Source organism: Astatotilapia calliptera, chromosome 18, assembly GCF_900246225.1.
Source record: "Astatotilapia calliptera chromosome 18, fAstCal1.2, whole genome shotgun sequence".
NCBI classification, from domain to species: domain Eukaryota; kingdom Metazoa; phylum Chordata; class Actinopteri; order Cichliformes; family Cichlidae; genus Astatotilapia; species Astatotilapia calliptera.
The window spans coordinates 23,822,893-23,848,328 of NC_039319.1; the positions used below are offsets into that span (position 1 = coordinate 23,822,893).

Sequence of the window (25,436 nt, forward strand, 5' to 3'; positions counted from 1 at the left end):
TTTTCTCATTGTCAAGGCACGCAAACATTTGCACACACGGGTAAAGACGGCCGACGTGGTCTATTTCCCGAGAAACTATGGTTCTTCATTTCCTTGCAATGTTTTTTTCTCTCCAATGTTCAACCGGGCTTGCTGAGGAGCAGCTCGACAGCTGACATTAAACTTAAACACGTGTGTGTACACACACACACACACACACACACACACACACACACACACACACACACACACACACAGAGAGAGAGAGAAAACTTACAGATGCAGAAGCACCACAGCTATGAGGGTCCACTCTGGAGTTTTATGGATGATGTTTTTGTTGGTGAACCTGTGAACATAAAGCACCACTGTTAAGTACAGTGTGTGTGTGTGTGTGTGTGCGCGCGTGCACATTTTATGGAGGATGCACAGCAGTTCCAGTATCTCGCCCATCGACATTTCAGAATTCCGACTGGAGCAGCTGGACATCAAATCATAACCCGCTATATGTTCTGGGCCACAGTCACCATACATCTGTGTCCCTCTGCAGATAGTCTGCAGAAATGCTTCATTCTAGATATAAATAATAGAAATATAAATTGTGCACAGACCAAGAGCAACAACCAAAAACACTGCATGCAGCAATGATTTATGTCTTTCTGCCAGCGCTGTGTATTTTCTTTGGTTTGAGCCTCTTGTTATTGGGGCCTCTTGACAGCACAAAGACAATTCCCGGAAGCAGGGCTGTGGCGGTGTTGCTCCATAGCCTGATGTGCGTTTAAATCACAGACACAGTGATTTAACAGCAGGGCTGTTGAAAACATCCTAAGCAGCCAATGGCAATCCAGGGTGTGTCTAAGGCAAGAAATGCTCAATTCTGGCACAAGTTTAAACCCCCCCCCCCCCCCCCCCCCCCTATTTTTTTCTTAAAACAGAGCTCTGTCATTCTTATAGAGAAACAGAAGCCATACTGCTATGCTGACTGAGTAAAAACAGCAAGCGTATATAATAATTCATTCTACCCAGTCCTGGTGTCATGCATGCTGGCATGTGTGGCACACTGTGAGATATATGACATTTCGTAATACTTATTTTGATGTGCAGGAGATTAAAACACTTTCTCAGAAAATAGACATAATTCTCTTTGAAGCAGACATTTAGCCCCATCACATGAAAAAAGTACAAGTTTTAAAGAGTCATTAAAACTACTGTTCGTCATACTTCATGTGTGCCTGTAGGGGGAAGCAGAGCTAAACAACTGTGTGTTGTGGAATTTAGATGAAATCAACTCATTAAATACACGTTAGACTCATTTCTTTGAGTTCTTCTGAAGAATAAGAGCGATTCCAAGAACATTCATGGCATGTTTTGCTCATGCAAGGAGATAAAAGAGGAGATCGAAATCACAACAGATAACTAATCAGTTAGTTTCCTGTTCTATGTAGCTTGATTTTCAGTGTTTCTCAGTAGATCCAATGTGGTGTGATAACAGTTAATTATGAATAGAGTCCAAATACAGAGTCGTTTTTACTGCTGTGTAGCATCTTTTTGGAAGAGGCATGTGTCTCATTCTTGTCTGACATGATACCCTAGCTGCTCAGTCTTGATCCTAATATTTTTCACATAATCGTGAAATGTCTCAGTTTAGACATCTGATATGTTTTCTATTCTTTGTATAATCAGTGTTTGTGAGATTTGGAAATGGTTGCATTCTGTTTTTATTTACATTTTACGCAGCATCCCAACATTTTTTGCAGCTGGGGTTGTATGGCATGGCTATAATAAATGCTCATAGTTGTGCAAAAGCTCACCAATTTGCAAAAGTGAAAGATTTAGGTTTATGACAAAGAGGGTAACGGGACACGTCTATATCCTGCAGCTGTTCAAAAGTAAACTGCCATTCAGTTACATACAAACAATCAAGTTTCACTATTATGTTTCTGAGCTTAATATGAACCCACAGAACAAGGCACAGTTTCAATGCTAGGTTTCCTTTCCTTAACATGAATTAAATTTAACAGCAATTTTTGACACATTTCTAGAGCTCATCCACTATAAACTCACACCTGCCTCGCCTCCCCTCTCCTGTGTGTGTGTGTGTGTGTCCCCTTTCTGGTGGCAGACTAGCAGACAGCACATATCAGACTGAGTGTGTAGTGTACTGACCTGAACGTCCGCACCAGGTTGTTCAGGTCGGTAGTGATGTCAATCATGGTGAGATGCAGTGGACCTACAATGTTTCTGAGGCTGCACAGCACAACCACAAGACAAGAGAGCAAAGAATTAAGATGAACTGATCATGAAAATCATGATTATGTGCAGCCATGTCAAACTGTGCAGCAGTGAGGTTCACGGGACCTTCACAGCTGTTGAAGAAAAACCAGGAAAAGAAATTAATAAAGCTCCGTGTGCCACATCCAAGAAATAAAGGACAAACACGCACCAGCTGGAGAGTTTCTCCACTGTGATTCGTTTCTGGATGAGGTTCTGAGCATGAGAGTCAACGAGCGGCAGGACCGGATCCTTGATGCTTTCCTGGACTGTCACCTGGTGTGGGGACGGTTTAAGAACAAAACTCACTCTGTGAGCTCACCTAATTTAAATTCAAACTCTTAAAGCAAGTCTTTTAATATGCACTTACCTGCTTTCTATTGGGCTCCTCTTTCTCGTCAGGCAGAATCCACGTGCCCTTATAAAATTCCCTGACCCGGAGCTCTAGATCCTGGGTCTCCCTCCGCAGCGTGTCATAGTTTGGAGCTGCAGCTGACGGCCTCTTCTTGTCCTCGCTGTTGTCGGCTGTCACCTCATCCTCAAGGTCATCTTCATCCAACTCCTCTTTGCCTTCTTCTTCTCTTACCTCGGCATAGGGAGAACCAAGGGAGTGATCGGAGCCGTACAGGAACGTTAACGTCTCATCGGTACACCACTCCTTCAATGTGTTTTTTAGGCAATCGAGCAGATTCATCCGTACAGAGTCAGGTTTGACTTCGGCGTGGTTCTTCAGTAGACCTCGCAGCCCAGCTGCCCCCCTCTTGCTCATACCCACCTGCGTGATGTTGAGCTCTTGCTGGCCGTGGCTGTTCTGATTAGTGGCAGGAATTTGTTTACTTTCTGTTGGAGGGTTTGAGCGAGGAACACTGTGAGTTACCGTCTCCGATAAACTGCACACGCTCATCTCAGCTGTAGTCTCTTCCACACCAGAAAGCTCAGACAACTCTCTCTCTTGTGATGCCGCCTGGTCCGTATGTGTCACCTGCCGCTCTTTGGGTTTTTCAGCATCGGTAACTTCAGTTTTACGCACGTCTGCCTCTTTTCTTTCCTCATCTTCTATCATACTTCTCTGTTCCTCTGTATTCTGACTCTGAGGAGGTTCGATCTTTTCTTCATTCCCCTCTTTGGTGTTTATCTTTCTTGTTTCAGAATTCCTTTGTTGTCCTTTCTCATTCTCATCTGAGCAATTAGTCAGGTCACCCCAGTGGACCCGGGGTCTCTGCTGCTGAGAGACCACGCTGGAGACAAAGTCCTGCTCATGTTCGTCGTCACTGACATCACTGTGGCTGCCTCCAGCAGGATGATCCCGAGAGCCGTGAAGCTCCTTGTGCTGAGCAGCCACAGGGTTCTCGACGTCCTCCTCTTTTAGACACCTCTCAGACAGCATCACCTCCTCACCAGAGCTCCCACTGAATGCACACATGTAACCCTGGATCAGTCTTTCTATTTATAAGGCTAAATATGGAAAACTAAACACGAAACTTATTACGTACCGTTCTCCTTGCTTCAACAACTTAATTTCAGGAGGACTGAGAGAGAGAAAGGGAGCAAAGACATTATACAGAACATCACTGCATTCAACGATTAGATCAATCAGGTGATTTAGGACAGAGATGAGAAGCAGCACACACACACCTCTCATGTTGCCCAACCCAAAGAGGCGTCTTTGGTATTTGTAGCTCAAACGCTTTGGAGGCTTTGTAGCAGAAATTACTGCAAAAACACTAAAGACAAAAGAAGCAAAGACCAAAATGTGTCTTTAAGCGCATTCTGGCAAGTGTAAGAAACAAACAAAAAAAAAACTATTTCATGTAGAAACACTCACCTTGCGCTCTGTGATGTCATACACTTTATTGGTCTTAGTAGAAATTTTGTATTGTTGAGATGGGATCTAGAAAGTGAACAGCACCACAGACTCAGTCATCACATATGAGACATGGAGATGTTTATTATTTGCAAACAAAATGCAATATCAGTGGCCTTACCTTGCCCAGTTTATTAGGACAGATGGGATAACCGCACAGCTTAGCAATAGACCTCTCCTCTACAGTATCTCTGTAATTAGCTGGGGTGATCATTTTGGCCTGTGAAGTAAAGAGAACTCGGTTACTTTGCAGCTTTTCTCTGGTTTAAATTTGTGTAAAATTAATATTGCTTGACATTTTAAATTATCTGAATATTGACAGAAAACCTGCATGTAATCTAAAGTCTGTCATCAGAAATGGAAAAAAAAAGTGTGTGTTTACACAGCGTATCTCAGCTGTCATAGGGTGAGAGGCAGAGTCCACCCTAGACTGGTTGCCAGTCCATCACAAAGCTAACACACAGATACAGGCAACCATTCACAGCTCCGACCAGCTAACCAATTATGGATGCATTTGGTCTGTGACAGGAAGCCTGAGTATCTGGAGGGAATCCACACAGACACAGGGGGAACAAACTCCACACAGAAAGGCACTACAGAATGAGATTATGGGTTAGCGAGTTATGTCGAACTTGAAGTCAGAATTTTCTGTGCCACAAAAGTGTCTCTCTTTTCACCTGGCTACATCACCATGGTAACTAATGCCGGATACATTACGTTGTTTATTTTATCCTTCTAAGCACTAGATGCCATGATTGACATTTTTCCACAGCATTAATATCTTGCGTTGTCTGTAACAGTTTTGCATTTTATTGTAATATTTTTGCTGTTCGTTAGAGACTTTTGACAGCATTTTATCCTTATAACCTTATAGAGTCTGATTAGACAGCATTCACAGGGATCATTCTGTGTGGAAGAAGAGTAGAATATGACATCCCGTAACAACAAGCCTAGTTAAAGAAAGGTGATAACCATCATAATGATGTCCATTATCTCCGACTGGGGTTTTAAGCTTTGTCAACAGCTAACGCAAACAAAGCCTGGCTGTAGTGAACTTAGCATACTCCTCAGGTCCTTGTTGCTGTGAGGCAATGGCACTGCTACCAGTGAGGCGGTGTATTCAAATTCCTAACAAGTCTAAATAGCATGCTAGAGCCAGGCTGCGTTATACTGGGCCAATAGCAAAACCTCAATCATAGGGATGTCATGGCAATTATAAACCCTGGAAACTGCAGATTGGGCCATGTTCTGAGACTGTGAGATTCTAATTAATCGTGGCAGACATGGTGTGTGAATAAAAGAGACGGGTTTAGTATGACAGAGGCTTGGCAGTGATGTAAGGGTAACAGGACCTGTGCGTGAGAGCAGTGAGGAAAGACTTCGTCTCCTGGTTTGCCTAAAGCTTGTGCCCTGTCTAAAGTCACCGGTGACACATACACAGTCCACTAGGAAGTCCTCAGCCACACTGTCGTCCAGGAGCCGCTCCACCACCTTCAAAGCTCTCTTCTCCAGCTCCAACTTCTCCCTCAGCTTCTCCTTCAGCTCCTCTCTCCTGACACAAAGCACACACGTGAAGAAGTGTCTGTGTTTACTCCACAACCAACAAATGTTTGGTAATGATTACTGGTGCAGCTGAAGCGTCCAGTAGAGATGTCCTGGTGGAGTAGGGGTTTCTCACCTTCTCGCTTCTTCCTCCGCGGCGAGTGCTTTGACACGTTTCCCACCTGCCTCACAAACAACAAAAAAAATTGAATATACGAGTTAAACGAATCTCTGAAGGAAGAGATGTCGTTACTCTACCAACCAACCAACGGCTACACAAGCCAGCTGTGAGCGCTCTGAGATCCGTGTAACCCTCCACAACGCTGTAAACACCTCTCTAAAACCCGAGAAACAAAAAACAGGCTTTTAACGAACCCTTTTTGGAGTTCCCGCTCCTTCTTCTCTCATCCATCTCCATGCTGTTTCTGTTTTCTACACTTTCAACTTTGACCTGTGACGTATCTCCATCTACGGCAAGCCAGGGGGACAACTTCACGTTCGCGCGGTGCGTCCGTAGCGTGTAGTGTGTGTGTGTGTGTGCTTTTTTTTTTTTCACCGGGCTGTTTGTGGAAGTTGAGCTGAGGTACGTGTCCCCTTCACCTCGGTCCCGTTTGCGTCCACACCAACGGCTCTTTTCGTAGCGGTGAATTTGTTTGGCTAGCCACTGTTCGGCTAATTCGGACTGGGGTTAGCATCCCTGCTGCTCTGCTGTGTTTACAGTCACACAGGCACAGAACTTAACCTCTGACACCTTTGGACCTGTTTTTTTTTTATATACTTGAAGTTTCCCCTGTTTTTGAGGACTTCTGCATGAGGACAACACCCGTATGAAGACAGCAGGGATGGCTCTGGAGCAGCTCAGTGAGGTGGTCCAAAGATGTGTAAGTATTCAGTGGTACTTGTAACCCACATCCACTCCTTCATTCTGATATCAATTCCCTAAAAAGCATGTCGGCACAGCCACTGGCACCAACCTGGATGCTGGTATACAGCAGCAGTGTATAAATGCTCAGTTAGTGAAGACGGGAATAGAGGAGAAATCTTCAGTGGATCATGGGAAGTCCCTCAGCAGCCTGAGGTAGCAGCAAAACTAAGGGATGGTTCAGGGTCACCTGATCTAACTGTAAACTTTATCAAAAAGCCTAATCTTAAAAGCAGAGGGGGCGACTGTGTTCTGAACCCAAACCAGAGTGTAATATGCCAGGATTGTGTCTTTGAGATATTTGATAGAATATAATATTTAATAAGTAACTGTTTAAAATGTCTGTTTTCTCTATTTTTACCCACTTGTTTGTCTCTTTTTCATGCAGCAGGCTCTTCCAGACGACAGCTACACCACCGAGGATCACAACATCTTCACGGTTGCTGGGCAGACTTGTATCAAGGAGGGAAACAGCGTGCAGGTCCTCAGTATTGTGCTGGATGAAAAGAATCAGGTAACGTTTCTCAAAGTTGACACCAATCGCTGCTTCTCAGGTTTGTCACACACTCATCTGTGTAACTGTCTTCATCTGTGCAGGAGATTGTGAGATGCATGGGTTGGAACCTGCTGCCTCCGCTGATCCAGGTCCTGCTGAAGAAAGAAGACAAGAATCTTCCTCAGTGTCTGGCCATTTTTAACCACCTGCTGGAGGTCAGTGGTCAGGAGTGGACTTAAGATAAAACATCACTGATGAAAACTGGATGAATGTGGCATTGTAAGGGTGATCTTTGTGGTTGTTTTTGCAGACGTGCAGACCGAAAGAGCTGCTGATCGGCCTGTTGGAGCAGCTGGAGCAGGATGATCCTGATACAATAGCAGAGAGCCTCCATCTGCTCTTGAAGCCTTTACAGAAAGGTAAAGAATCTTTTTAGTCATCATGCTACTCTTCTTACTGGTTTTCTTCTTGTCTTACATACAGTCAGCTCCATAAATATTGGGACATCGACACAATTCTAACATTTTTGGCTCTATACACCACCACTATGGATTCCAAATGAAACGAATAAGATGTGCTTTAACTGCAGACTGTCAGCTCTCATTTGAGGGTATTTACATCCAAATCAGGTGAACAGTGTAGGAATTACGACAGTTTGCATAAGTGCCTCCCACTTGTTAAGGGACCAAAAGTAATGGGACAATTGGCTTCTCAGCTGTTCCATGGCCAGGTGTGTGTTATTCCCTCATTATCCCAATTACAATGAGCAGATAAAAGCTCCAGAGTTCATTTCAAGTGTGCTATTTGCCTTTGCAACCTGTTGCTGTCAACTGCCAAGAAGAGATCCAAAGAGCTGTCGCTATCAGTGAAGCAAGCCATCATTAGGCTGGAAAAAACAAAACAAACCCATCGGAGAGATAGCAAAAACATTTGGCGTGGCCAAAACAACTGTTTGGAACATTCTCAAAAAGAAGGAATGCACCGGTGAGCTCAGCAACACCAAAAGACCCGGTGTTCTGGGAATCCATCCTACCTACAAACCATCCTACCCGTTGTTTTTGCGCATGCGCACAACACGAAATGAAGTGCCAAACCATCCTACCTTTTTGAATGTGACCTACAAGCATACTTTAACAGCTAAAATTTAGTGGCAAATTGTCCTACCTTTGTTAATCTGAGCTAGAAGCATACTTTAACAGCTAAAATGAAGTGGCAAATCATTTTTCCTTTGTTAATAAGAGCTAGAGGCATACTCTGACAGGTAAAATGAAGTGGCAAGCCGTCCTGGCTTTATAATTATGAGCTAGAAACATACTCTGATGGGCAAAGGTAAGTGGCAAACCGTCATACCCACTTAAATTTGTGCTGGAATTACTCTGTGACAGCAGAAATGTGGATAAACTACTTACGGTAGGACGTTTTGCCAAAGTAGGATGCTTTGTCAGAACACCGGAAGACGGAAAACAACTATAGTGGATGACCGAAGGATCCTTTCCCTGGTGAAGAAAACACCCTTCACAACAGTTGGCCAGATCAAGAACACTCTCAAAGTCAAAAATCAATAGAAGACTCCACCAGTGTGAATACAGAGGGTTCACCGCAAGATGTAAACCATTGGTGAGCCCCAAAAACGGGAAGGCCAGATTAGAGTTTGCCAAACGACATCTAAAAAAAAGCCTTCACACTTCTGGAACAACATCCTATGGATAGATGAGACCGAGATCAATTTGTACCAGAGTTATGGGAAGAGAGGAGTATGGAGAAGGAAAGGAAGTGCTCATGATCCTAAGCATACCACCTCATCTGTGAAGCATGGTGCTGCAAGTGTCATGGCATGGGCATGTATGGCTGCCAGTGGAGCTGGTTCTCTTGTATTTATTGATGATGTGACTGCTGACAAAAGCAGTACAATGAATTCTGAAGTGTTTCGGGCAGTATTATCTGCTCATATATTCACCCAAGTGATTCAGAACTCATTAGACGGCGCTTCACAGTGCAGATGGAAAGCATACTGCAAAGGCAGAGTTTTTTGAAGGGAAAGAAGTGGACTGTTTTGCAATGGCCAAGTCAATCACCTGACCTGAATCCGACTGAGCATGCATTTCACTTGCCGAAGACAAAACTGAAGGGAAAATGCCCCAAGAACAAGCAGGAACTGAAGACTGTTGCATTAGAGGCCTGGCAGAGCATCACCAGGGATGAAACCCAGCGTCTGGTGATGTCTATGTGTTCCAGACTTCAGGCTGTGATTGACTGCAAAGGATTTGCAACCAAGTATTAAAAAGTGAAAGTTTGATTTATGGTTCTTATCCTGTCCCCTTACTTTTAGTCCGTTAACAAGTGGGAGGCACTTATGAAAACTGTTGTAATTTCTACACCGTTCACCTGATTTGGATGTAAATACCCTCAAATAAAAGCTGACAGTCTGCAGTTAAAGCACATCTTGTTTGTTTCATTTGGAATCCATTATGGTGGTGTATAGAGCCAAAAATGTTAGAATTGTGTCGATGTCCCAATATTTATGGAGCTGACTGTATATGTTGCATATTGCTGTTTGGGTGCTTTTTCTTGCTATTATTATTGTGATGTATTCTCTTTTTCTCGCTTCGAACAGTGCTCGTGCGCCTGGGCGGCCGTAAGGCGTCATCCTTGGGCATGGCGCTGTCGTCCGTGCTGGACCAGGTGGCCAAACTGCCTCTCCCTCACACCAAGGAGCAAGAGGAGGATGACGTCTTTTCGTTTTGCCGGTGCTGCACTGACATGATAGATTTCGTCAGACCTTTTGTTCAAGAAGTCAGGCATAACCTGCTGAATAATGTGATGCAGAGCGAGACTGCAAACAGGACCGTGGGCAGACAGGGGAAGGATAAAGAGGATGAGCTGCGGACAGAACTTCTGAAGTTGTGAGTGAAAAAAAATGCGTTTTCCAGCTCAGACTCACGTTTGATAGTCCGACGTAATGTCATAGAAAAGCGCTGCAGGGCTCTTGAAAACTGATGATGCTGAGGCTTCCTTTTTGTTTGTCTCCTCTTGAGCTGTATGAAGAGTCTGAGTCATCCTCTGTTGGAAGTACACCTCAAGGAGCCTGACACGCTGGCTCTGTCCCCCCTCAGGACTTTTGCCACCGAGATTTTGGTAAACCCATTTTTCAAACGTGTAAATGGTGTCATTGCTGGTTTCTAATATGTCATCGGTTCGTCACGTACTTGCATATCGTGGTAATCGTGGTTTTCTGTGTCCTGCAGAACATCCTCGGTTCTATCGGGGAGTCCCTCAGCAGTCTCGTGCACCAGCCTCTTTTGAAGAGAAAGCAGGTTCCCGGCTTTCTCGAGGAGGTGGTGCGTTATCCTAAAGAGTCTTTGGCCAGCTTGGCTCATCTGGTGTTTGTCCATCACCTGGCTGCAGACACCTTCCCCACTGTTTTCAGGTATTTTGAAAACATATTTTTCTCCTGGGATGCACAATGTGGGATTATTCACACTTGGCTTGAAATGAATCTGTACTTGGCTGTTTCAGTAGTTCTACATTAACAAATACTGAAACATTTAAATAATGTTAATGCTCCCAACACTCCGTATTCTCTCTGCAGTCCCGTGTTCAGTCTTCGATGTAACATCGAGCACGTCTCTGTCCTCCTGTCCAGGTAACATGACATAATAATGTGTCGTGTTATAATCTTTGTTAGCGTTTTACAAAAGCTGTAAAATATGAATATGCACATTATACACACATATATAACACACACATATACCATAAGTGTCCACTTTAATGATCAACCTGTAATCAGTGATATCTATCTTTTATAGAACTGAGGAGTCCAAGCTTCAGAAAGGACTGGTAGGTGACATTTTTACTTATTTATTAGTTATTTATTACATAAATTATAATGACCTTAATCATCCAGGAGTCAATATGTGACTCCTGGATTTAATCCTATATATTTCCATGGTGCTATTTTAATTAAACACAACATGTTTAAAAGCTTATGAAAAGTTTTTCTTATGGTTTGATATGTACGGTCATCATCTTGGATGCTCATATTCAACATGGCCAAGTTTTCAAATAATGAGGTTAGCATTTGGAGAGGCTTTAGACTCTAAAACTTGAGGTTCCCCACATTTTTTCTTATAATAGCCAATCAGAAGAAGCCAAAGAAGAAAAAGAATGAGGCTGTAAGGGTCGTTACCTGCCAGTGTAAATGGTCACTGTGTTACTTAAATCTTCTTCTGCACATTAAAAGCAGTCATCAGTGTATGATGGATGTGCATCACACAGGAGCTGTATGAGAAAAGTCTGGTGCGAGTCGAGGACGGCAGTCTGCGTGCCGACCTGCTGGAGATTAAAACCTTCCTCACAGTCCCTCAGGTGAATGCAGTCGCTTCATTATAGACCTGTTGGGTCTACTGTTGTGTTTTGTGTGCGTCATATAATGTTATTAATGTCGGTGTTTAATTTCAGAACTTAATAAAGGTCATGACGATATGTCCAAAGCATGAACTGGTAAGTTTTTAATCAATTTTGATGTGTTTAAAATCTAATGTCAGATCATTTGGTTTGAAATCGGCTTTCATTTGTGTCACCTTCATCTCGTTTTTGGTACCTAGAATGAAACTTATCTTGGGACTCAATTTTGGCGATACTTCTTTTTGTCTTCAGAGAACTAAAGGACTGAAGGTTTTCCAGCTGAGCATTGATAAGTTCAACACTGAAGCCAAGTACAGATTCTTCCAGTGAGCTCCACCTTTCTTCCCTGAAAATTAATCAGAAATGTGTCTTTTCCACTTCCCACTGCAAGCGACCTGTGTCCTTGTTTCAGGTACATGTTGAAGACGAGTAACCACTCAGGAGTTGAAGGCTACATCATTAAAAATATCAAGAATCAGATAGACATTGCCCTGCAGGTGAAGATGTACATTAAAGGAAAAAATGGCAGTGTGGGCCATGTTTAAAATTTCTTGGGGGACCTAAAAGAATCTTTATCGCTCTGTCTCCAGCCAGGTAACAGTAACGTCTGGTTTGAAGGCATTCAGCTCATGCCTCTGCTGCGTAAGGTTCTTATTCTTCCAGATGGCCCAGAGACTGACCTCCTGCAGTACCTGGACAGGTCTGTGCACACACACTAATGCGGGTCACAGGAGTGTGACAGCCAGCCCCAACACGCACTGTTAAAAAGGATCATACACAGTTTAAAAGAAAGTATTACATTGTTTAATTTTGTTTCTTCCTGAGAAAATATGAGATGTTTAAATTTAATTGGACACTTCTGTGTAATCAAGAGGAATTTTATAAGTCTTTTTCTCGATAAGATTTTAAAAAACAAACATCCTTTGGTGCTTTTTATATTAAATTGTGCAATAAGTATAAACAAAGTAGTATTGCTGTTGATTTTATAGTTTTTAAAAAAGGCCAGTAAAATATACTCACTGGTCACTTATTAAATGCACTTAAGTTGCTGCCATGTGATTGACTGATTAGATATTTGAATTAATGAGCAGTTGAATCGGTGTGGCTGGTTGAGTGTACGTGTCGCCCTGATCAGAAGTCATTATTTAACAACAAAATCTCGGACTTTATGGACGAGAGTAGTTGAAAGTTTTGGAAATGTCTGGAAGGTAGATTAAGAAATAGCGCATGTGTGTGTTGATCTCTACAGAGTCATGGAGTCTCTAAATCTGCTGCGTTACCTGGTCATCAGAGACAAAGTGACAGAGAACCAGGTGAGTGCACTGTTGAGCTGAAAACACCAAAAATTACATTTTAAAACAAGCTGTTCACCTTCATGATGGCCTATAAGGGTATATAAGCTTTCTCTATCTGTGCTTTCTGATGCTGCTGAAGACCGGCATCTGGACAGAACTGTATAAAGTAGAAGATATGTTCATGAAGCCTCTTCGTGTTGGTGTGAACATGTCCAGGGCCCACTATGAAAGAGAGCTGCAGAACACAATGGAGGCCAAGAAGAGCAAGGCTAAAGGTCAGATCAGCAACACTTACTTTAATTTCCAGTTTTTTAGTACAACATAGAGACTCTATGCATGCACAGGAGGGGTTCTATTTTGTAGGTAGCTTGGCTTCATTTTTCTCAGGCTTCTTTTGTACTCGTCCCAACTCAAACGACTTCTTAATGGCACTTTTCAACATGTAGCATCATCAAAAGTGTTCAGAGGAGGCTTTCTGACAGCATTTGTTTCTTCACAGAAGAGTCTGTACTTTCTGTGTCTGTTGGTGGTGAGGAGCTGCCCAGCATGACACCAGAGTCACAGATTCAGGTGAGTAACACAGTCAGATATCATACTACGTATTTATGCGTGTGGGGATTAAGAAAGCACTGTGATGTTCCTGACTACATTTTCATTGGTCCTGCCAGGCTCTGCACTCTGCCCTGCACACGTTTGACATGATTGAGAGCGTGTTGGCACGGATAGAGGAACTCATCGAGGTGAAGGACAACCTGTAACCACACAAGCTCATCTCAAACAGAAAACTGTTACTTGTTTCAAAACAAAGTGCTAGTGCACTGCTGGTCTCTTTGTTTTACAGTGTAATTATAAAATGTTGCATACATTGTCAATTAGAAGTTTAAAAAAAAAAAAAAAGGCAAGTTTGTATCAGCTCTGTAATAAACTTTCAAACTTTTGTACTTGCAGGTTAAATCAAGTGTTTTCATTTTTGGTGAAAGTGTAAAAAAGTTGTGGTTTGGTAAAAATAATTTGTAACCTTTGGAAGCTTCAGTTTCTCCTGCCGTCACAAAAATATCTCAAGTTCATGCAGCCTGTGTTGCCCAGAACACTCTAGCACAAAGAGATGCTATAGGTTATAAAGGTAAAAACAAAAAAAGACTCAGAAAAGTAGCTCACAAGACGATACATAAGTTTACAAAGTGCAAAAGGGTAAACACACTTAAAGTAATAAAATGTATCCCATGTAACAGAATTGTTTAAAATTAAGTCTATAGAATTTAGATTTAAGCAGTGATTCAAAGGAAGTCTGGCTCTGTGTGCTCGATCTTCTCAGGTAGGTCATTCCAGATGTGAGGGGGCCTGAAAAAGCAAAATCACCTACAGATTTAAATTCTTGCCTTTAGCACAGCCTGAAGGGTCCAACCCGAGGCTGTGAGCAGGCACACGTGGGGTCAGAGGTTCTGCTACGTACATCGAGGCCACAGGCGCGTTTTGACAAGAGAGAGAGCAACTTTTCATTAATGCCAGAGAAGAGAGCAGCAATAGTCCAATCTTGAGAAAATACTTCCTTTCATTCATTCAACCATTTTTAAAAAACTTTGCAAAATTTGGTGATATTAGCAATTCATAAGCAAGTTATTTCACTACAACCCATATTTTTACCCCAGGTTACTACAAAAAATAAATAAATGCTGAACTGTTTTCTTGGGTCCAGGTAACAAAAAGTGGAAAATAAATTCCTTCTAAATGAATATAACCATGTAACCTGAATGAGAGACGTCATTTTGTTTTTGCCTTTATTATTAACCTGAACTGGGAAAAACTGACACTTCAGTGTTTTCCATAAATAAACCAAACTCAGACATGCACACACTAATGAAGCAGAATTTCACACATTCACAGGATACAGATATACACCTTCAAATTAAAAGCCTTTATGGCGGTGATAACTGTAAACAAAATATGGATTATTCCCTCTTTAAAAGGTCAAGAGTTATAGCAATATCTGCAATGTTTCCACCATTTTAAAATGCCCTTCTTCACAGTTCTTTAGACTACATCATAGCTGCTGTGAATATAAGAAATCTTTACTTTGAGGTGCACCGTGTCAACCACGAAGCCGAAGGGGGGAAAACTGCAGCACCTTACAAGGAGTGAACGTTCTCTCTCATGCTGACGTGCCTTTTCTGCACCTGAACCACAGCCTAGGACATCATAGTTTTACTGGTTCCTGGTGCTCTCACAGCACAGTCTCACAGGTCTTTGAACAGCGGGTGTTGAAGAGCCTGAGCAGCTGTGATCCTGGTGGAAGGGTTCAGATCCAGCAGCTTATCCAGCAGGTCGTAAGCCTCATCGGGAACTCTGTCCCAGCCACGCTCATCCTCCTCCTCTCCTATCTTTTCCTGTTTTGGAAGGCGAGTTGCGGTGTCATTACCACCTGAATATTTGTGCTTGTTCGTGTGACTACACAAGAGTTCTGCAGGAGTTTCATCTGCTTCCTTTTTGTGTGGTTTGAGTGTTCTTTCAGTGGGACGGTGTGTGGGCGTATCATCTTGGATCTTGTGATGATGAGTGTCAGTGGAATCTGCAGTAGCCTCAGGAAGTGGTGTGACTTTGTTATCTGGCGATGGCCTCAATCCTCTGAGTGTCTCACACAGGGTCCTGAGGTCCTGTCGAGGGAGCTCCCGACTGCACACCACCGCTTTACCTGAATCAGATTCAAGCCCATAAAAATAAGATCACTCTGTACAGAGGTTTTTTACAACCCTGTTTCTGAAAATGTGACACTAAAATGTAAATGAAAACGGAACACAGTGATTTGTGAATCTTTTTCTTCCCATCTCAGGACCTAATAAAAACAATAATTCTATACTGTGTGAAATATATTTTTAAAAATAGTCGAGCTAAAAAGGTCATCCTAGATTCTCAGTCTTTCTGCGGTATGGAGATTATCCAGAACATCTCTGAAATGTTTTGGAACATCTGCATACGTCTTTTTCAGGGAAGGTCCTGCTGAACCTCTTTTAGGATTCATTTCAGCAGCACGGCTCCAGATGTTAAACTAAGATGTATGCAGGCCAGAGCTGTCACCCCCTGAATGCATTTGGAGCATCATGAAATCAAAAATACAACAAAGGAAGCCATGAATTCTTAAATCCTAAATCACGTGAGAGAAGGAAAGCATTTCACTGCACCCCCTGGTCTGATCAGGTTACAGAGTTTGCTACAAGACCTTTGCAGAAACATGGAGCTGGCATCAAATTTAAAACAACACAAAAAGTTTCATGTGTTGTTCTGCACCATTTTCAGTTCACTATACTTTTTTTTCATATTTATATTTATGCAGTGCATTAACTCTGAAAACTGTGCTGCAGAATATTGTTCCACTGCAGAATTATAGTGACTCTATTGGTGATGAACTGCCTGCAGGATTAATCACTGCAGTCTTGCAGGTGCAGTGAGGATCTGCGTTCTGCAGAAGACCCAAAAGAAGACATTTATACGCACCGAACGACTTGGCAGCCTTGATGGTCTCTCTGGAGCCTCGTAGGGTCATGATCTGAACGAGCGCAATCATGTCATCGGTGGCCTTAAAGAACGGGTAACGGCCACTGAGCAGTGAGAGCAGGATCACACCAGCTGACCACACGTCTATGGCTGCAGTGCAGGGTGACAGGACAGGGGAGGGTGCAAGAGTGCAGATTAGTAAGAATAAAAAAGAGAACATCCCAAATTTGCTATTTTTAGGCAATTTTTGGAAAACCTGCCTGGCTCATATGACAGGAAATGTTACCAAGCATGAGAAAACAGATTTTGTTTTTTTAATACTAGAGAGCATCTCTGAGCATGCAGCACCTTAAATCACGTTCAACAAACCACATCAAAGCAGATGGGCTAAAGCAGCAGTGTGGTAGATACATATATTTATTTTCTTTGCTTTTAAACATGTATTATAAATAATGACTTGAGACACCCACCCGTGCCTTGGTTGGGACACTTTGTGAGGACTTCTGGTGCTCTAAACCCTGGAGTTCCTGCCCGGGGCGCCACCTGCGACTTTCTGCAGTCACAAACAAGGACAGGAATGAGGTATTAGAAGTGACACAAAACAGAAACTAACAATTCTTCGTTTAGTGGAAGTGGATTGGAACGAGAATTTAGTTTTAATAATAAATAATTTTTGTTCTTGTACAGCTGACACAAGCACCATTAAATCATATTTCATATAAATGAAAGAAATCATATAAATGTTTCACTGTCTAGAATAATGCCCAAAACATGTGCAAGGTAAACAGGAGGTGCAGGAGGATGTTTTGTTAGTTACCTGGACAAGCAGACGTTGCAGACCCGATCAGTGAAGTAGCAGTTACAGGTTAGACCTCGCTGTACGGGTCTCTGACTGCTGCTCTGGGTCCTGACAGGCAGGGTGGCTGAAGAGTACTTACGGCTGGTTGCGTCCTCTGTTTTACTTGGTTTTACCAGCTAAAGAGTAATGATGATTCAATTTTTAATGTCACCTCCAAAACACTCAAGGTCACCTTATATCACTTAATAATATATAATAAGACCCAGCAGGAAAAGTTGCAGCAGGGAACACAGTGTAGCTCAGTATGGGGTTTGATAGCACCTAATGCTATCAAACTGAATAAGCTTATATAAAAAAGTAATTTTATTTCTGTTAAGCAGTCCTACATGTGAACCTGAGAGACAAGAGTTGCAGAGCTTCGTCACAGCATAAGAGAAGCCTCTAAAAACCCATCTTGTCCATGCTGATGAAAGCTAATGACAGTAAATCTGTTGATGAGCCACAGGGAGTGGGAGGGAATGAAAGTCTGGAGGTCAGCAACATATGCAGCGCAAAGACTACAAAAAGCTTTCAGTGTTAATATTTTAAAGGTAATTAGTTGCAGTACAGGGAGGAAAAATAGCAAGGTTTAGGATTAGGATGGCTGTGTCATGTTCAGTGTGAACTGCATAACTGTAGATGAGCTGAATATGTTTTTTGGTGATGCACACCATGCTGAGCTACGGAAAGCTTTCAGCCAATAGCTCTTTCGGAATCACCCTGGTGGTGCAAATATACCATTTATGTCTCTCATAATGCGCTATTGTCGTTATCGTTTTCTTCCATCACTTCATAGTAAAACAATTTATTTTTGTAACAGGCTACAATTTAAATGTTTTTCTTGGCTAAATTGTCTTTTATGTGTAGACAAAACACTGGCTCATCCCTTTAGTTTAGTCCCTTTTCTATGCTTGGATCAAAGGTCAGTGTTGAGTGGATTAACAAACAAAAAAATGTTCCTCTTAAAATGCTTGGGTCCGGCCAATGTCCAAAGAAAAACTTTTCTTGCAAGAAAATCTAAAGATATGAGCAGCAGCTCAAGACTTTTGCACAGTACTGTAGTTTTCCCCCATTGCTTACCTCTGTCCTAATGGCAGCGTGTTTGGTGTTGGAGAGAGCTGGTGTGCAGCTGTTCAGGTCCCTCTCTCCAAACACAGTCCGTGGTGCTTTGCGTAGCTCTATCAAATCCTAAAGAAAACCAACATGGACGATGACATAAGCAAAACATAAACAATGATGTTATAAACATCCAACCATAACCATACTTCAGTCTTGTGCAACACAGTGAAGTGTAATTAGAGTAAATTTTATCACTGGACAGAAACACCTAATGAAGATAAAAATGATGGTAAATAAAATAAGTGCAGACACCTTTGTGTGCTTTGTGCGAGAGGTGGTCACAGTGGTGGTAGCAGAATGTGCTTTTTTAATCAGTGCTTTTCGAGAGGTTGAAGAAGCTGTGGTGGTGGAGGAAGATGCGGAGGAATTTGTTGGGTGTATTTGCTGCCGTGCAGGCAGTGGAAGAGAGGTGGAGACTGTTGTGGTTTTTGAAGAGAGTTTAGGTGGTGCTTTGCTCCGCTGTGCAGCCACTTGTTTCCCTGTGGACCCTCCACCTTTCTGTGATGGTCTCTTTCTCACCACCTTCAATAGCTCAATCTGGGTGTCAGCTGTACCCTGTGCCAGGCCGAAATCCACCAGTGCGTACCTGTGCATACAGTTACACAAAAAAACAAACCACAAAAGCCAAAATGTAATAAAGTGTATGTGGAATTTATTAGTGTAATTTACTTTTTAACATACATTCTAATCTTATAGCTGAGTGATGCTCCAGCACTGTATCAATATAGACAACACATAGCATCAGATCATGAGCACTACATCAGAATATTAGCATTAGAATTGACAACAGATTTATAAAGGGACGGCAATTGTTTTTTAATACCCGTACACTCTTTAATGTTATTTACTCAAAGCGTCTATCTGAACTTCCTGAACTTGTGATTTCTTTAGATGCTGAAAAGGCTTTCGATAGGGTGGAGTGGGAGTACTTGTTTGCAGTTTTAGAGAAATTTGGTTTTGGTGATAAATTTATTTCCTGGATTCGGCTTCTTTATTCGTCCCCTAAAGCCAGTGTTCATACTAATGATGTTTACTCTGATTATTTTGCGCTGGGTCGTGGTTGTCGTCAAGGTTGCCCTTTGTCTCCCTTACTCTTTGCCATTGCCATCGAGCCTCTGTCTATTACATTGCGATCTTCTTCTGTATTCAGGGGAATCATCCGTAATGGAATTACACATAAAGTATCATTGTATGCGGATGATTTGTTATTATATATGACTGACCCCGCATGCTCCATCCCTGCTGTGTTAAGTATTCTGGAGAACTTCAGTTCGTTTTCAGGTTATAAATTGAATTTGGGGAAAAGTGAGTGTTTTCCTGTTAATACGGCAGCACGTCAACTTCAACAGTCCGATCTACCCTTTCGTCTCAGTCCGTCTGGGTTTAAGTACTTAGGGATTAACGTGACTCGCTCTCTAGCTGGCCTTAAATCAGCAAATTTGTCTCCTCTTATATCTAGGGTCACATCTGATATTCAAAGATGGGGTAATCTCCCCCTTTCTTTAATCGGTAAGATTAACGTTGTTAAAATGAACATCTTACCAAAATTTTTATTTTTATTTCAGTCAATTCCCTTATTTTTGCCGAAACATTTTTTTGTTTCACTGGACAAGATTATTGGTTCTTTCATTTGGGGAGGGAAGCCACCTAGGGTCTCTAAAACTTTGCTGCAGCGATGCAGATTTAGTGGAGGACTTGCATTACCTAATTTTTTAGTCTATTACTGGGCCGCTCACATCCATAAACTTTGCTACTGGCTAAAATCTTCTGGTTCCTCGTGGTGTAAATTGGAGCTATCATCATGTAAGGGCTCTTCTTTACCGGCTTTGCTCTATTCCTCTTTACCCGTGAGACCCTCTCTGTACACTGATAATCAGGTGGTTCTTAACACACTCAAAATCTGGTTTCAGTTTAGACGTCACTTTAATTTTGTAATGCCGTCTTCCTCGGGTCCTCTAAGCGAAAACCATTTGTTTCCCCCTTCACTTTTGGACTCGACATTTTCAGTGTGGTGTGACAAGGGTATAAAACAGTTCAAACATTTATATGTGGATGGTGTTTTCGATAGTTTTCCCAATTTGTCTTCTCGTTACAATCTCCCTGTTACCCATTTGTTTCGCTATTTTCAAATTCGAAATTTTGTTGCCAAGTGTTTCCCAAATTTCCCCTCTTTACCTCCGGAACAGCAGTGGGAAACTACGTTATCATTTGTTCCTCATCACAGAGGAACCATTTCGAAACTCTATGATGCTATTCTGTCTTTTAGTAACCACTCTAATGTTAAGCTTAAGCGTACATGGGAAGAAGAACTGGGATTTCGAATACATGAGGAGTCTTGGGAACGGGCTATAACGAGGATACGATCTTCCACCTCCTGTGCTCGTCTTGGACTTATTCAATTTAAGGTCATACACAGGGTGCATTTCTCTAAGTCTAGACTTTCTGAATTGTATCCAGAAGTGGAAAATAAATGTGATAAATGCCATGGTTCTCCTTGTCACCTTAGCCACATGTTTTTTCTGTGCCCTGAGCTACAAGGTTTCTGGACAAGGTATTTTGCTATTATGTCAACTGTTCTTGGGGTAACTCTTCATCCTTGTCCTCTGATTGCTGTGTTTGGGATTCCTGCTCGCTCACTTACACTTGATTCCACACAAAGGGATATTATAGCCTTCACATCCCTATTAGCGAGACGTCTAATATTGTTGCATTGGAAGTCTGCTAAGTATCCTACTATTTCCCGGTGGCTTAAAGATGTCATGTTTTTTTTTAAAACTTGAAAAAATTAAATATACGTTGAGAGGTTGCACAGCCAAATTTTTTCACAAGTGGCAACCCTTTATCTCTTATTTTGCTAGTCTAGAGGTATTGCCTGTTTAAATCTACTTTTGTTACTGTTATATTCCTCTAATATGTTTGATGGTTGTGTTGATCTGTGTGGGACTGGGGGGGGGGGGGGGGGGGGGGCGTTGTGTTTTGTTTTTTTGTTTTTTTTGTTGTTTTTTTCATATATATATGTGTTAATTTACTTAGGAAAATTAAGAAAGGTTGATTGTATTTCGGTAACTGCAAGTACTGTTTTCTTTTTTCAATAAAAATATTTTCAAAAAAAAGAAAAGAATTGACAACAGATAAAACATTACAAATGTTCTGCAGCTACTTACATTTTGCTCTTTCTGTTGTAGAGGAAATTGTTTGGTTTGATGTCTCGATGAATTATGCCAAACTGGTGGATGTGTTTCAGAGCCTTTAACAGGTGGTAGATGTACAGGCGGACCTCTTCAAAAGTTAGCGACCCAATGATGTCCTGGTGAATATGTTTAGTTTCAATCAGAAGTTTTAAAAGACATTTTTAAGCAACGTCAACATAATCAGGAGAAGAGACTGATTTAGAAGCTCAGATTGTGTCCATTAAAAATAAATCACTTCAGTATAAACACTGCATGTCACTGCAGTAACATACGACAAAGTACCTACCACAATGGCTTGATGCTCCATGTAGGGCATTACAATCACCACATGGTCCTCCTTCCTGAAGCAGTATGTCACTCCCATCACATTCTCTCTGCCTCTGCAAAGTGGATTAAGGGCACAGCTCAGAAGACAGGCGTCATTTCATTATAATGTGTTATGTCTGCAAGAAATGTCAATCTCGGACGTTCACTTCCAAGAATCATTACAGAAGCACTCAACCACAAATGCACACTCATTTATAAATTGGTGTGTTTTATGCTGCACGTCTTGTCAACCCCAGCCAGCAGTGTACCAAACTGCGTAGGTTAAACTGAATCATAAGATGTCACAAATGAGAAACCCACACATCGATTTACCACAGCATAAAAATAAACTTAAAAGCAAGAAATCAAATAAAATTTGGTCTTTTCTGATTTTACATTTTTGGGATACTCGGCTCTTTCACAAACACAGTACCGGTAATACTAAAAGAAAAGTTAGTGTGGAGGTTAATTTGGACTGAGAACCTTCACAGACTTAATTTGGAGGTGTGCTACCAATTCCACATGGAATTATAGGAAAATTAAATAATAATCAAATTGAATCCCCGCATTATCTGTCAAAGAATAAAAACATACACTCACCAGCCACTTTATTAGGCACACCTACTTACTCTGCTCTTTATTGAAAATATCTAATCAGCCAATATCATATCAGCAACTCAATGCATTAGGCATGTAAGAAATGCCAAATATGAAAGTGCAACTCAAAGGAACTCTATAATTTAACCAGGTCCAGGTCTTTAAGAAGGATTAGTGACAGTGTATAGTGTTACAGTAACACAAACTAAATAAATAAATAGATGTTGATAGAAAAAACATCAGTGTAATGTCAATAAAATTCTAAGTTACTTCATTGGTCTCACCCTGCAACAGTGAGACACTGAAGCTCAGCAGCAATCCGTGTGGGATGGCTTGTTGGGATGAGATGCTTCAGTGCAAACATCTCTCTTCTCCCATCTCGCATCTGCGTCTCACCCAAGTATACTGAGCTGAACGTACCTAATGAAGACGCACAAATGTCATCAGCACTTCTCCTTATGAGGTTAGTGAACGGCTAACAATCCTTCTCCCAGCTGTATAAAAACTCCAAAACTGACTACGTACCTGCTCCAATTTTGTCTATAATGCGGAAAACTTTGGCTAGCTGAGGAACAGCTTTGTAAAGAAACTCAATGTCCATCTCCACGTCCGCTGGAAACAAACAAGACAAAAAAAATCAACTGTCAGAACACCATTACTAGTGTGGTGTATATGGTTAACACATAGAAAGTAATAGGAACGGGAAGGGAGAGAGATAGAGTATCGATACAGCTGTATAAGCCCGGCTTAATCTCAGGGTGGTGGGTTTGAGCGCTGCGTTGGGCGTTCGCATTGAGGGCAGGGATAGCTCAGTAGGTAGAGGCCCCATGATCGGAAGGTCGAGGGTTCAAATCCACTGAACGGCTACCCTGAGGTACCCCTGAGCAAGATACCGTCCCTACGCTGCTCCCCGGGCGCCCACTGCTTCACTGAGTGAATGTGTTAAATGCAGACGGAGATCAGTAACTGTGACACAATTTGGAGTTAAAGAAAAATACTGGCGGCCACACTGCTACCCCTCAGCCTTCTAGTAGATGCACTTATGGTATTATTTAAAAAAAATCCTACAATCTTAAAGTAAGTTTAAAAAGAATAAAGAAAGCAAAATAAATATAAAAAATATGATATGATTGTCTTAAAAATGAATTCTGCCCAGAGTGAGGTTATTAATACTGTGTGCAAACCCTAAGCTACAGTGACAAACTATAGCTGAGCACACAGATTTTAATTGTATATCAGCTATAATAATGTAGTTCCAATATAAGGATGCATTTCTACTGAAATATTTCTGTCATATCACAGTTGTCCAACTCACGGGAGATTTTCCGTTTCTTTTGACCTCTGTCAGCTTTCATAAGGCATCCGTCTGTGCTGGGCTCAACGCAGGCAGGAGAAAACTCCATCTGAAAACCAGAAAACAGGAACATCGTTAGAGACACTTACAGATGGAGCAAACACTCGTGATTTAAGTTTGGTAAACACTTTATTTAAAATATTCTGTAGCTGTACAAGTCCTCGTTACTGTAAACGTCTGCAGTTATAGTTTTTTGAAGAGCGCGGTCCGACTTCCTAGATACCACTAGCACTAGTTAGCTCGCTAACTGCAGCTGCTAGAGCAAAAACACAAAGAAACTTACCGCTTCAGTTGGTTGTAAAGTCCAAAAGTGTCTCAAATTAACGCCTCATAAAGTCACCATACAGCCCCGACCAACATCTCTACCGGTAAAGCATCAATTATAGGTTTATATTCCGCTCTGGCGGTGGCTGAAGAACTTTGTACAGACTTTCGGATTGAAGCGTCTCCGCCAACAACAAACTCCGCGCTAAAAGTGACGTCAACGAAATCTCGCGGTACAGCAGCAGAAATCACGTGACGCTCCAAGCACACGGACGAGAACGATTTAATTACAGTTGTGATGTATCGCTGCATGACTTATTTAAAACTAAAACTGCTGCCTGTGAATTACACGTTACACAGCCAAATAACAGTTTAGTGTTTTCTGTTTATTTTCCTTGTTACTCCGTTATGAGTTGTTGGCTCATAAGAATGGCTGTTGACAATTTTGACCAAATTTAAAAAGACTAAAACTAATAACATTTCCTGTATATTTTAGGAGCCCATTCAACACTGATTTTTGATTAAAAATATAATATTCAATTGAAATAGTCGAATATTCTTTTTCCCTTTCAAACACAAAAAACAGATGTAGAGCGCCCTCTGGTGGACAAATTGTGCCTCATCAAAACTTGGTTAACATGGTTGAAGGATGTTTCTCACATCACTTTACTTTTTTCCATTTATCAGCAGTTATAAATGCAGAAATCAACAGGTTGTGAAATAGTTCATATTTTACAATAATATCGTCCCACAGATAAATCTAATGCATAATTTCAGTTCTTGTTTTTCTTGTTCATGTCCGGTTATTTTCACTTCGGTTAGCAAACGTGTTTTTAACACCTCCTATAGGTTTATCATATAGCTGTGGTTATATTTTTAATAACCTTGGATATATAGTACTGTGCAAAAGTCTTGAGTCCTCATTTCTTGCTTTTACTTTGTTTTCAAGGAGACAGAATTCCTTATACTTTTTCTCTCCAGGTTTTCAAAACCTCATTGGACATTTTTCTTAGGAGGCTGCTTTTTAAAAATAATTTTCAGTCTTTTCAATGTACCTGACCATGTTTAGTGAAATTAATTATTTTGTTTGTTAAGCCACCAAAAACAGAACTATAACTAAGCATAAAAAAGTCATCATCATCTAACACAAGGTATAAACAGCCAACTTAGCGAAGAACCAGTTTTGAATTGTATCTTTAGGTACTTTGTTACTAGTATGCTCATTACTTTCACAACAGCTAGTTGAATCTACAAAAAAAAATAAATCTAAAAATAACAGTAAAATACTATTTTTGCACCACCATGCAACAAGATTTATATGTAGAGACATGTGAACGTATTCCTTTGCATTAAGTTGAAATTAATACTTTCACTGGAGTACGCAACAACTTGAATGGCAGTCTTTGAATACACACCTATGATACTAGACAGTTGTCACAAAACTTCTTGTAATTAGTCTACAAGTGAGTTCACACATTGAGAAATTACCCAAAGACTCCACTGAATCC

At 41.4% G+C, this 25,436-nt stretch overlaps 3 protein-coding genes across 8 annotated transcripts in view; 1 reads left to right on the top strand and 2 right to left on the bottom strand.

The window, feature by feature from the left end:
• Positions 1 to 6,998, bottom strand: part of rpap2 (RNA polymerase II associated protein 2) — a 10,430-nt gene extending 3,432 nt beyond the window's left edge. Inside the window, exons 1-11 of one of the 2 annotated variants that reach the window (XM_026148979.1) lie at positions 6,941 to 6,998; positions 5,790 to 5,835; positions 5,549 to 5,663; positions 4,233 to 4,331; positions 4,073 to 4,138; positions 3,883 to 3,971; positions 3,741 to 3,776; positions 2,618 to 3,656; positions 2,420 to 2,523; positions 2,143 to 2,223; positions 257 to 325 (exon numbers count right to left, since the gene is read on the bottom strand). In XM_026148979.1, coding sequence (XP_026004764.1) covers positions 257 to 325; positions 2,143 to 2,223; positions 2,420 to 2,523; positions 2,618 to 3,656; positions 3,741 to 3,776; positions 3,883 to 3,971; positions 4,073 to 4,138; positions 4,233 to 4,331; positions 5,549 to 5,663; positions 5,790 to 5,835; positions 6,941 to 6,959 — 1,763 coding nt within the window. In that variant the 5' untranslated portion in view covers positions 6,960 to 6,998. Of the gene's footprint in view, positions 1 to 256; positions 326 to 2,142; positions 2,224 to 2,419; positions 2,524 to 2,617; positions 3,657 to 3,740; positions 3,777 to 3,882; positions 3,972 to 4,072; positions 4,139 to 4,232; positions 4,332 to 5,548; positions 5,664 to 5,789; positions 5,836 to 6,028; positions 6,142 to 6,940 lie in introns of those variants that run through there. The other variant, XM_026148978.1, reaches the window with a different exon arrangement.
• glmna (glomulin, FKBP associated protein a) lies at positions 5,696 to 13,724 on the top strand. Of its 4 annotated transcripts, none has more exons than XM_026148984.1 (19): positions 5,696 to 5,724; positions 6,438 to 6,534; positions 6,964 to 7,089; positions 7,173 to 7,286; positions 7,382 to 7,490; positions 9,686 to 9,974; positions 10,107 to 10,206; positions 10,317 to 10,498; positions 10,661 to 10,714; positions 10,878 to 10,908; positions 11,347 to 11,436; positions 11,530 to 11,571; positions 11,728 to 11,801; positions 11,888 to 11,972; positions 12,066 to 12,175; positions 12,725 to 12,788; positions 12,910 to 13,045; positions 13,270 to 13,340; positions 13,439 to 13,724. In XM_026148984.1, the coding sequence occupies exons 2-19, from the start codon at positions 6,481 to 6,483 to the stop codon at positions 13,526 to 13,528; spliced, it is 1,821 nt and encodes a 606-aa protein (XP_026004769.1). In that variant the 5' UTR covers positions 5,696 to 5,724; positions 6,438 to 6,480; the 3' UTR covers positions 13,529 to 13,724. The 4 variants fall into 4 exon arrangements, with proteins under 4 accessions (XP_026004769.1, XP_026004768.1, XP_026004767.1 ...); XM_026148983.1 differs by lacking the exon at positions 5,696 to 5,724 and adding an exon at positions 6,098 to 6,158; XM_026148982.1 differs by lacking the exon at positions 5,696 to 5,724 and adding an exon at positions 6,165 to 6,236.
• Positions 13,725 to 14,574: 850 nt separating this feature from the next.
• cdc7 (cell division cycle 7 homolog (S. cerevisiae)) lies at positions 14,575 to 24,174 on the bottom strand. 2 transcript variants are annotated; one of them, XM_026148981.1, is made up of 12 exons: positions 23,948 to 24,174; positions 23,626 to 23,713; positions 22,836 to 22,922; positions 22,595 to 22,730; positions 21,694 to 21,787; positions 21,381 to 21,523; positions 18,739 to 18,802; positions 18,178 to 18,285; positions 17,077 to 17,234; positions 16,730 to 16,812; positions 16,260 to 16,409; positions 14,575 to 15,459 (listed from the first exon to the last, which is right to left on the bottom strand). In XM_026148981.1, exons 2-12 carry the CDS (start codon positions 23,711 to 23,713, stop codon positions 15,005 to 15,007), a joined length of 1,566 nt encoding a protein of 521 aa, XP_026004766.1. In that variant the 5' UTR covers positions 23,948 to 24,174; the 3' UTR covers positions 14,575 to 15,004. The 2 variants fall into 2 exon arrangements, with proteins under 2 accessions (XP_026004766.1, XP_026004765.1); XM_026148980.1 differs by having other exon boundaries at positions 18,469 to 18,802; positions 23,948 to 24,173.
• Between the last annotated feature and the right edge of the window lie 1,262 nt (positions 24,175 to 25,436).